General features: G+C 45.8%; 1 protein-coding gene across 1 annotated transcript in view; it reads left to right on the forward strand.

Moving 5' to 3' along the window:
• The first annotated feature begins 674 nt into the window (after positions 1 to 674).
• The window catches only part of PSMD7 (proteasome 26S subunit, non-ATPase 7), a 62,773-nt gene continuing 51,083 nt past the window's right edge, over positions 675 to 12,364 (forward strand). The window contains exons 1-2 of the mRNA XM_069635511.1: positions 675 to 957; positions 12,071 to 12,162. Coding sequence (XP_069491612.1) covers positions 884 to 957; positions 12,071 to 12,162 — 166 coding nt within the window. The 5' untranslated portion in view covers positions 675 to 883. The remainder of the gene's footprint in view (positions 958 to 12,070; positions 12,163 to 12,364) is intronic.

A 12,364-nucleotide genomic window follows, 5' to 3' on the forward strand; every position in this document is an offset into this window, starting at 1 on the left:
TAAAATGCCATCTGCCACTAACGTTACCAAAAAAGTAGATTGGGGCAGGGGTGGGTGGTTTGCGGGCACGCATCATCCAATTGGATGGGGAAGCGCCTGCGTGGGTCCGCCCACGCCTACTCTAATTTAAAGAAAGAAAGCATGAGACCGTATTTGAATTGAACACACTGCTGTTGAGGGGCTAGGGGGGAGTAGCAGGACTTTTTTCATTACAGAAAAAAATGCTTTTCAAAATAAGCCCCAGTTGCGAACATCTCAGGAGGAAGCGGGCACTCAACCCGAGACGCGGCAGAAGCGGAGTTTAGATCTTCGGCGAAGCCGGACGTTGAACGTTGACTCCTTTCTTAGGGCCTTTTTGAACCAGTCATTTGTCGACCTTATGGTCGTAGTTGTTGAGAGTTTACCGAATAATGTTTTATGTAAAATAATTATATTTGTTATACATTATAGTCGTTTCGGATATGATCATTTAATTGAAAAAAAAATAGTTTGGTTTACGAATCAGATTTTGTACTGTATATTTCTTTAAAGTATACATATCATGAACGATATATCAGTTTAATAAGCACATTTTAATTTTAATGGAAGTATACAGACCTAGTATAACCAAAGTTAAAATAAAAGCAACTTTACAAGATGTACTCTATATTTACTCCGACCTACTTTACACTGTCATGATGGCTTCCTATAGTGTGAGTCTTCTATGTTGTTGAACAATATGGCGCCCACTGATGTCATTCACTTCCGATGCTGGTGCGGTAACCCGGAAGTAACCGCTTGTTGTTGGTATTGGATTGGTAGCTGTGCGGTGCCGGTTGTAGAGTGAGGCCGAAGATTTGCTTTCTTTAAGCAGCTCCACTCCTCGATCCCCCCCAGCGCCCCCATGCCGGAGCTCGCAGTGGAGAGGGTGGTGGTGCACCCGCTGGTTCTGCTGAGCGTTGTGGATCATTTTAACAGGTGATGCCCTGCGTGGTAGCCTGGAGTGCGGCACTGCGCTGACTCATGATAGATGGTGTCTCTGTGGGGAAAACCAGAAAGCGAGAGGGGAATCTCAGCTTCGGAGGGAAAAGGGTTGGAGGCCAAATAGTCTTGAATCAACTTCTTCCAGCAGAGTGCACTGACTTGAAGGGGGGCGTGCTTGGAAAACCGAACCTGGAGCAAGGGGCGTGACGGGAGAAGTGACAGTGCACGAGCGCCTGGCTTTTTAATAGGAAATACTTGACTTTCACCTATAAGAGATTGACTGCAGTGACAACGTGAATGGCGAATGGACTTCGAGACGTACATGGCTTCATTTTATGTTGAATAAAGTAGGGGAGTGGGCGCTCAATGAGACGAAAAATGTTCTTTTATGCAGAAGGAAGTGGCGTTAATATGTTGTGAATGGGCACTTCTCTGTGGCGTGCAGTGTCAGTGATGAGTGCGGTGGCTTGCATGTGCAAAAACCGGGGCTTTAATGTGCAGTCACTTGTAAAGAAGGCAGCGGCTTTAATCTGTGAGCATTGTCAGATCATAGGACATGTACTGCATACACGAGGTCTGTGTCAGGCTCTTTTTATTCAGTTGGGGCGGCGTTTAAAGTGTTTAATGTGCATGCGGATTGAAACTACTTGTATTGTTTATACAAGTGGTGCGTTTGCCTTGGGGCTGATGTACATTTGGAACCGGGTGCACTTTATAGTGAGGTAATAGGTGACGAGAAGGAAGATAATTTCTTGGGGAGCAGTTTCTAGAGTACTATCTGGAAGCTTCCCATTCAGAACTGCAGAGGAGGGGGTTCATTGATGGTGGTTGTGATTTTTTTTTTTTTTTTTTTTTTTTACATTATTATGACGAAAGTGTTTCTACCTGCACGTTTTCCGAGGGATTCCACTGTGGCACTGGACTGTGAGAGCAGTTAGTGTCGTGGGAGGCACTGAAGTAGACTGGCTCCTGCCCATATCTCTTGACAAACTCCGTACTATGCCCAACTAGTTCAACTGGCCACTGAGCATAGCACCTGAGCTGCCAACCTACATACCAAAGAAGGATTGGAATGAATCTTTCACACAATTTTCTGCGCCACTGTTGGTACAAAGAAACCCTTTCTCAAGTTTCTAGATTTAAGATTTTGTGGTGCATATTTTTTTTTTTTTTTTTTTTTTTTTTTTAGGGAAAATTTGGCCTTCTGTGAGACGCGTGTTTCGGTACCTCCTGTGCCGCCTTCAAATCAGGGCAAATCTATTTCATTACATAATGCATTGCATTAAATTCAATGTATCAAAACAGATGGGGACGGGAAGGATGAGTTGGGGTGAATTGAAAAGAAAAAGCAGGGAACGAAACGAATTGATTGGCGGAAGTATTGCTTACAGGACAACTCGGACATATATTCACTGTCATTTCTCTCTAATGCTTTTTCTTTTCAATTGACCCTAAATCACCCTTCCCGGTTCCCATCTCTGTTTTTTCTTGGTTACTTTTATTATGTTTATTTTTTTCCCACCTCATTTTATGCAACTGAATTAAGATTTATGAACATGTATTAATAACGGTCGCCTATTTTATATTGATACATTGAATTTAACGCAATATGTAATGTAATAGATTTGCCCTGATTTGAAAAAGGCACAGGAGGTGCCGAAACACATGTCCGAGGGCCAAATTTTACAAAAAAAAAAATCTTAAATCTACAAACTTGAGAGGATTTCTTTGTACCAACAGTGGCGCAGAAAATTGTGTGAAATATTCATTCTAATTGTACCATTACGGAGTAGGGGAATCATTTCTCCGTTTACTTTCACGCACGTGCCTGAAAACCTATGTAATTGAATAGGGCCCGGAGCGCCCTTAGCTGATATCACATACCCCACCCAACAAAATATACATACCAAGGAAACTGAAAGGTTCTTGACTCCCGTAACCATTAGAGCCTAGCTTTTGGTAATAACTGGAGTCTGCAGGCTCCCCTCTTCCCACATTTGCCTATTCCCAGTTGCATGTGGCACACCTATCTTAAGAGCACGAGTTAGGCAGGGGATATGCCAGTGGCAGCATGAGAAAGTGAAATGGGGCCTTGTCTGCACGAGGCCAGTGGTGGGAGCATGGCAAGGACACCAGGTTGTAAGGCCTTTCTTGTGTTTTCAGTTACTTCTAATTGTGGTGATCATACCCTTTTGCATGCATTTCCATTCCATGGTATGATCTGTTTGTTTTCCAGTTTCTGTCCATAGATGTCTTTGACTGCTCCCAACACTAACCCTCTCAAATTGTAAATTTGAAAACAAAATCGCATACAAATAAAGCCAATTGAACATCCCTCGGAACAGGCAGTAAACATAAGAACACTAAGTCTTCTGAGCCCACAACGAAGAGAACAGAGCAGGTTTTTTACATAGAAGTGAAGCAGTCATTTGTTAGTTTCCCATCCAAATCCTGGTAAAGGTCTTATTCACCGATTTCGAAGGACATTTCTTTTTAAATTTGGAACAAAACAATTATTTTACTTGCCTAAGAATGCCCTGTGAAGCGCATTGCTTGTATCTGGAATCGCTTTTCCCTTTGCTCTTAATTCACTTCCCAAAATCGTGTAGCTTCATTTGCAAAGGCTTGACAAAGGATCTTACACTGTGTTCTAAAAACCCTTTTCAACAGTAATGTGATTTACCGCCCACCAAATCGTATAATGGCAGTAACTGCAACTGGCCATCTCCTTAACCAACAATTTGAGTTTTTGGGGCAAAACCTTCATGTTTTAGCCATTTTTTGACCTGCATATGTGATGCCATTTCTTTCGGTTTTCTCTGGGGTGCAGGGTCTTTCAGTTGCATTACGTCCACTCTTCCTCGTCCCAGTACTTAACTCATGAGGCCCCTGCCTCTGACACAGGACCACCTTTTATTTCTTTCTATCCCTATAACTCCTCCCCCATAGCCATGTCACTCAGTTTAATTTGTCCTGCCTCCGGCAGGTTGGGCTTTTTATTTTCCCGGCGCTGGGGAGCGACGATTGCTGGCCCCCTTGTGGGGCTGTGTGGCGGGACTTTCGGCTTCCTCCGGTGCAGCGATGCTCCCGGATTCACTGCAGGGCTTGGGACCCGGTGGGGTTGGATACCTCGCCTGGCCTGGCTTCAGCGGGGCTATGGCCAGTGCAGGGTTTTCCCGCCCTGGTCCTGGAGAAGCGGGTAAGAGGTTTTGGGGAGGGGACTCGGGCGGCTGAAGCGGGAGTCGACTGGCTCCTATCTCTGTTGGTGACGCTTTCCTCCTAAACGCTACAAGCGGCTTTACAGCTTGTGTTGCTCTCTCCACGTTGCTCCGGAGGCGGGTGGCCTCCGCCTATGGTGCTGTGAGTGGGGTTGCCATTGGGAGTGATGTGTTCTTATTGGCTGACTGGCCTTTATTTAGGGGGCAAGCATCTCTAACGGCTGGTTGGCATTTAGTTTTGCATCATTACTTGAAAGGCCTGGGCATCCGTTGGTCACCTGTTTCTGTGAATACAAGATGGGTAACCATTCCACGAAGAACAGGCATCTGGTCCTGTCTTCTTCCTCTCCCTCTTCTCCTGTGGTCTTCAGCTGGAGAAAGAAGCCTAAGTGTTTTTCCTTATCCAGACAGGAGTTGAAGAGGCTGCTTATACATCATGGGTTGAGGCGTGCACATGGACACAAGCGCTGGAGCCTGTCTTCCTCTTAATTTTCTGGCACTGGATCTTGTTCCTCCTCTTGTTCCTCTTCGGCTGATGCAGACGGGAAGTACATGGACAGAGGGAGTGGAGAGGTGCTGGCTCATGGTGGGGGATTGCATGGGGGTTTTGGAGCCCTTGGTACCGATGGAGGGGGGCCGACCCTTCTATTCGCCAGTATAGACTTCCCTAGGTTGGGGTTGCCATTGGTTTCTGATGTCCGGGATAAAATCCTTCAGGAATGGCTTGACCTGGAGAAAATTGAATTGCAATGCCCCTCTTCATGTCCATACTTTACCCATTGAAGGGCAAGACTTTGCGGTCTGATCCTGTTGAAGGCGACAATATCCTCGCCAGCCTGGTGGGTCGCTTCTCTGTCGGCCGAGGAGGCGGCCGTCCGGGATTCAGTGGACCGCCGGGTTAATTCCAGCCTTAAGAAAGTTCATGCAGGGGCGCATCTGGCCATTAGGGCGAATGTCTATGGCTCTTACACGGCTGAAACGATGCTAAGCGGTTTTAAGGAAATTGAAGAGGGCTGTCAATGAAGGTTCTGATTTTGCCCCTTTGCTATCGGCATTGCAGAGACAGGTTGAACATTTGTCCTTTCTGACTTATGGGGTGAGTGGTTCAGCCATGACCATCGGGGCTGGTGTCTGCCCGGAGGCATGTGCACCTAAGGGACTGGAAAACTGATGGGTCTCAGAGGGTGGCTGCCCTGAAACTTCCTTTCAATGGGTCCAGGCTTTTTGGGGATTCCCTTGTGGATAAGGTAGTTTTTAGGGCAGACGAACATGCTGACAAACTTCAACGCTAGCCTCCTTCAATGGCCAAGAGGTCTTCCTTTGTTGCTGGTGCAGTGTCCAGTAGGTCTTTCCCTGGCTCCTCATCACATTTCTTTTCGGAGGGTGTGGGTGCGGGGTCCTCCATGCTCTTTGCGTCCTGGGTCGGCGCCTGTCCTGACGGTTTGGACATGCCAGTTGCCGGGCGACTAAGTTTTTTTTTTTTTCTTCTCCAGTATGGGTAAGGTGGTGTTCCGACTCCTGGGTTCTGGACACAGTTTGGAGGGGTTGTCAAGTGCATTTCCTATCTCCTCCTGTCCAGCATTGCATGGTTCGGACTGTGGTTCCTCGGTCACGGATCGAGAGGTTGGCCATGGAGGCCGCTCTCTCTGAGTTGATGTTGAAGGCGGCCATCATGCCCGTTCCTCTCCCTGTTCAGGGTCAGGGTTCCTACTCTCGTTCCTGGTCCCCAAACCTTTGGGGAAGTATCGCCTAATTTTGGACCTCAAAGCCCCGAACTGCTTCGTTCCAGAAGGAACACTTAAAACACTAACTTTACAGAACATTCTTCCAAAGTTATTCAAGGGGGTTTGGATGGCGTGTCTGGATCTCTAGGATGCTTATTGCCACGTGGCTCTCTGTCCCTGGCACATGAAGTTCTTCCGCCTTGCGGTGGGATCCTGACTTTTTCAGTTCAGAATGCTCCTGTTCGGACTGCGATCGCCCCCCAGGGTATTCACCAAGCTGGTGGCTCCCCTAGTGGCGCATTTACATCTGCAGGGCATTCAGATTTTTTCCCTACCTGGACGATTGGAAGCGTCCTGCTGGCAGGCTGTCATGACTCAACTCCGATTGGTATGCCAGGCGTTGAAGGACTGGGGGTTTCCTGGTGTACTGGCAGAAGTCTCACCTGGAGCCTTCTCAGGATCTAGTTTTCATTGGGGCACAGGTTTGCACCAGGATGGGGAGGGTGTTTTGCGTGTTTTGAGTTCCCTGGGCCTATCTTAATCTATGTCCCCTGGTGTCTTATCTTCTCTCCCACTGGCACCCAACGTCTCAAGCTTTCGAGGCTTTGATTCCGGTGTCACCAGATCTGCCAGCTGTAGTGGTTTGGGGTTCCGAATCTTTGGGCTGGGGTATCCCTGGTCCTTTCTCCTGTGACCACTCTTACTACCAACTCCTGCGGAAGGGGTTGGGGGTGCTACTTTAGGGATACACTCTGCTATGGGGATGTGGGATTTGGAGGAGAGTCGTCGATCATCCCATTGGCGTGAGTTGTGTGCCATTCTCAGAGCTCTGGTGTACTTCAAGAGGTTGCTGGTAGGCCGGGCAGTTTTTGTCCGACGATACGACGGCCTTGGCATATGTCAACCGCCAAGGGGGTTCCGGCCGCTCCTGTAATGCCTTGGTTACTCAGATAGGCGCCTGGGGGAATCACATCTGGTGTCCCTGATGGCCTCACATATTAGGGGGGTGGTCAATGTTCAGCAAGATCTTCTTGCAGTAGCCTCGGGGTCTTCTTTTTGCTTAACCACCTATTCCCCTTCTGCCATGGGTGGTCGAGCGCATCAGAGTGTCCATGGTGACTATTGTGTTTGGCTCCGTTCTGCCCCCTCCCCCTGGAGTTGATTCCCCTCTTTGTTGGTGCTTCTGTTCCAGGAGCCTTGGGTGGTCCCGAAGTGGCCTTGTCCCCTTCAAGGGGATCTGCAGTTGGGGATCCGCCGGATACAATGGGCAGTATGGCTATTGCACGGACTATGGATATCTTGGGGGTTCTCTGGTCCTGTAGTTGAGTCCATAATGAATGCTCTTAGTCCCTGCAGTAGGCGTACAGCAGGCATTGGAGCCTTTGCCGGGACTTTTATGGGCGGTCTGGGGTACCTCCCCTACCTTCTGGCCTCCCGCTACCCTTCAATTCCTCCAGGAGTGGTCTGACAAGGGCCTAGCGGTTTCCCCGCTTCACTCTCAATTGGCCTCCATTAAATTCCTTTTGGGGGACTCTGATGGTCACTTGGGTGGGGAGGTGTTGGTGTGGAAGTTGCTCCAGGGTTGTTTCTTCTTCCCGTCCTTGTACTTATAAAGTGCGGTGTAGTATTTGGCTAGGACTGCCCCTTTCCGCCACTCCGATGGTCTTCTGATTACTTTTGGCCCAGCTGGTGCTGGGCATGAGGCATCGGTGGTGTCCGTTAGCCGATGGATTTGTGTTGTGTTCTCCATGGCCCATGTGGCTTCTGGTCTGCCTGTGCACATTCAGGGGCGGTCCACCAGGGGTTTGGTGGCCTCCTGGGCCGATACATGGGGGGTGAAGGGGGTTCTCTGCAGGAGATTTGTAGGACTGCCACCTGGGCTGATCAAAACATTTTCATCAACCACTATAGGTTGAATGTCTCCCACTCAGGGGTTGGAGGTTTGTCAGTGGGGATGTGAAATTGAGTTCTTAAAGGTGTTTTTTTTCTGCAGTTTTTGGCTCTCTCTCATTGGGACCTTTTCCCCATTGCTGTTTTGGTATACCTCATGAGGTAAGTACTGGGACGAGGAAGAGTGGATGTGGAGTTAATGCTCGGATTACTTACCAGCAATCGTCATTACTCCTAGTCCTACTCTTCATAGTCACAGTACTGACGACCCTCTTCACCCTCCCGGCGGGGAAGGTCCCATTCTCCGGCTTGGTAATATGAAACTGAGTGACATGGCTATGGGGGAGGGGATAAAAAGAAATAAAAGAAGGTCCTGTGTCAGAGGCAGGGGCCTCATGAGGTAAGTACTTTAACGAGGAAGAGTAGGACTAGGAGTAAGTAATCAGAGCATTTCTAGTCTGTGAAGTTGCTACACAGAAGGGCCTGGGTAGAGTGCGTCAATCTAATTCTCTTTGCAATCAACCAAAGTACCAACTACATTGGCAAGCTGGCTGATATACATACAAGTGAGAAAGTCAGAACTTTCTGGTTTTAAAAAAGGACACCTGGCTGGCTTAAAAAGTTACTTTGATTACTGCCATCACATTCATATGTCACAATCTACAGTAGTTTGTTCTTAGTAAAAAAAAAATACACACGGTACTGTACATATTAGTATCCTTTATCTTTACAATGCATTCAATGAACTCTTCTATAATATCAATTTAACTCGTCCATATGTAAACTTGCTTAGGAAACTTTCAATAAAAAGACTTTACCTAGGTAAAAAAAATACACATAGTGAAAAAAAAAATGTCTGGACGAAATATAGATGCTTCGGAATTTTTGATGGACTTTGCAGCAGAACCTCACTATAGGGCCCTCTGAGCATGCTGTCCAGTCAACTACACCACAATAAGACCCATCCCTCCACCTTGGTGAGCCTCCCTATGTAATAAACACCTATTCTTCTCAGCCTCCCGAGACCCTAGAGTGGGTAAAATTGGATAATTTTGCTTTTGCCAGGTGAGAGCCCACTGAAATCTATGCAAGGTTTTGCGGCTTACATTGTGTATGAACTGAGTTTATGGTGGTTGCCACTGGCCAAAGACGTGCATTAAAAAGTTTGGATACATTTCCTACATACAGAGAATCATGGGGACCGTTTGTAGGTTATTAGTGTGGAGTTAACACATGAGTCTTTAGATAATGCAACTAATCTGATTCGTAAGAGTATACCACAATGGCTTAACTTGCAAAGTTAGCCTCTGGCGTGGACATAATAAGCCCAGGCTTGTTTGCTAGTGCTAGATTAGAAACTGCGTAGTGTAGTAGGTTGGTTTTAGGCCCAAAAAGAACACTATGGACCGGGCTTTCCGCTACACCTGGTATGGTAACGAAAAAATACACTGTCCTGAGAAATATGAATGTTATTTTCTGCGTTCATCGATCTCGGGACCGCTTTCTACTGTGTCGCGGGTGTTGCTGTGGTCCATTGTGGCCAAGAGGGGTATACAGCTAATCTATTGTAAATTATGGTACAGCTGTACTATAATAATAGTGATTGGGGAGTGGGGGGGGCTGTTAACGGTTTCATTCAGTGACCATAGGGGTGAGAGAGGGCTGCGTCCTCACCCCTTAGCATGTCGGGAAGAAATGCCTGGATCAGCCGAAAGTTGCACAAGAATCAATCGCAATACTCCTAGTTGCAGATGATGCAGTGCCTTTATCCACATCTGCTTACACTTGAGGCCTTTGTGGAGAAATGCATGGAGCTCCATTTTGAATAAACATGGGGGGAAAACCAAAGCCTTAGGGTTTTGTCCAACGTTCACAAAACTAACATTGAACATTAATGGTACATTCTTACGATTTATCTGGGGGTAAGGTATAATGACGAAGCAAACTGGACCTCCCAAATATTTAAATGCACAACCACAGTGCAAACATTTGGGGGGCCGATATGGAGGTTTTTTAACACCCATGGACTGGGTGCAATTCCGCCAGCCCTCAACAGGTATATTCCCCCTGTATGGGGCTGAGGTTTGGGGACATTCATCCAACCAGAAATTGGACTTGGCTGAATGAAGCTTTCTCAAAAAGTTGCTTAGGTTGCCAGAAGCATTCCCGGGTAACCCTGCCCTTTTAGAATTCGGCCTAGGGCCAAAAAACAGTGATGCAAGCTCTAGGCTAGTTGCTTATTGGTTCAGATTGTGGTCAACCCCTGAATTGAGAATGTATCGTAACGCATTAGCACATTTGCTGGAACTTGAGGGAGGAAGATCTTTACCTTGGTTTAAACATGTTAAAAAAAAAAAAAAAAATCCTTGTTCGCACAGAATATGGAAGACGCATGGAATAATCTCTCGAGTATCACCAAGGGTGATGCGGATAAGGCCAAGAGAATCTCACGGGAGGTGTAGAGACCAAAATGGTAATTGCGTGTAGTATGTTGTCAATGGGTGCTACATATGGCTAGCAAGCCAACATTGGTGTATGAGAAATACCTAGATTTGGTAAACCCTGCTCTGGCACGCACGCTCTATATGAAATTTAGATTAGGCTAATTTCCGTACAACACTGTGGGACATGTGTGAATGATTTATGTCCGGATCGTGGCCTGGAAAGGGAAACGTGGCCCATTTCTTCTTTTGCCATGGATATTGTGTGTCTGTGAACAAATATTTGAATTCCATGTGTAATGCTTATGGCATACCCTGCACGAGTGAAGTCCCTTCATTGTTTGGGTGTAACAACGACAGAAAAGTAGTATTCCTCGTTAGTTATATGTACTTTCTTTGCTGTTTGCACTCGTTGCTAGAAGTTCTATGTGTGTACAATTGTAATTCCTGTTTTTGAATATTGTGAAGCTTGGACATACAATTTTAGGATGTCGAATTACTTGTCGCTTACATTTGAAATTTTATATATTGGGCACTTATATTAGCCAATGAATTCTCATATCGTGCAGCCATTATAGATTAATTGTGTAGCCAAGGACATGTTCTCACCATTGGGCTATTATTGCACTTTTGGCCAACTGCCACTTTAGTGAGTAATTACAAATCATAGAAATTCCCATTGTTAAACGTTGCATCTTTGGCTTTTATGTATTTTGTTTTTGAATCTCCAGATTAACATGTTTTATGGCAACGACTAACATGTCGAATGAAGGCTATATGATTAGAAGTACTAGCTGGCAACTACTGCCTAGAATATTCATTCAGGGACTAGCAATTCTTCAGTAGATCTGGTAGGTCGTATCAGATGTGTGGAAACCTTAAGTGACGAATGCCAGAGGTTTTGCATGCAATTCAATAGACCTGGAAGAATATCCACCTCCCGAGAGTATCCCCAACGTGGAATGTTCACTTGTGTTTAAATCTAAAGGCATTGTGCGGGTGTGGGTTTACAAAATGGGGCTTTTTTTTTTTTTTTTTTTTAGAAGGAAGCTGTGGTGGCTGGAATTCACTTAATCACCTGGAATGTTTAGTTTTGAATGTCCTAGATGTTTTTTAAGATTCATTTGATTATGAATGGTGGGACAACTTCTGTGGTATGAAATGGAACATATTTATAGACTGGTGGATACATTGAGTATTGCAAGGAATATATTGGTACAAACGATTTAGGGGTGTACAGAAGGGAAGTTCCATTTGGTGGAGACTTGCATGTAGTATTATCTTCTGCCAAACTGGCAGTATGTGGCTGCATAGATAATTAAAATGTTTCTTGGAGAAGTGCCTGGTAACCTGGCTTTACTGGAAGATCTCAGAGAAGTAATCAAAAGGTTTTCCATTACAGCATTGGGAGCAGTGCAGGTATTTGGAAGTTATTGTATAGGGTTTTCAGTGCTGGTGTGCTTTTTAATGTGAGCAACACTGCTCTGCAACATGGTTGAAGTTCCTTTTTGAAGTTTTACATACTTTATTGCGTGGTGTTTTGTGGATCAATGCTTCCAGTAAATGAATGACGGAAGGGGCAAAGGCAGTGGGAGGTCGGTCTAAGGTGGGTCTTGGCAAGATTTTCGTGAATAGGACAGGTGATTTTGTTCACTCGTTATTGGACACCGTATTTTCAGCCATGAGTGGGTGCCTTCTGTGTTTTTGTCTGTCTTTATACAATTGAAACATTATTAAGCATCTCTGTGGTGTCTCCCAGGCTTCTAAATGTTGGCATCTAGATGTAGTATAAAGTGTTTAACATTAATGAGTTAATATTCTTTACTTCCTTTAGAATCGGAAAAGTTGGGAACCAGAAACGAGTAGTAGGGGTGCTGCTTGGCTCTTGGCACAAGAAAATTCTAGATGTATCCAACAGTTTTGCAGGTGAGTTTTTCCAGGTTCTTATGTGGCTGTTTTTTTGTTTCCATCTTCATAGCTGTGTTTAGTGTTGGTCTTGGTACTGAACAGGTAATGGTTATTCATGCACTGCCTCCAGACGAATGGCCGAGAACAGTAATACGTTTATCCGATGCACATTTTGTGGTTGCCCATTTGCAAGTTTATGGCCTTTCCTAGTGATGGAGTG

This window comes from Ambystoma mexicanum, chromosome 1q (genome assembly GCF_040938575.1).
Source record: "Ambystoma mexicanum isolate Mex_15411 chromosome 1q, UKY_AmexF1_1, whole genome shotgun sequence".
Classification (NCBI taxonomy): domain Eukaryota; kingdom Metazoa; phylum Chordata; class Amphibia; order Caudata; family Ambystomatidae; genus Ambystoma; species Ambystoma mexicanum.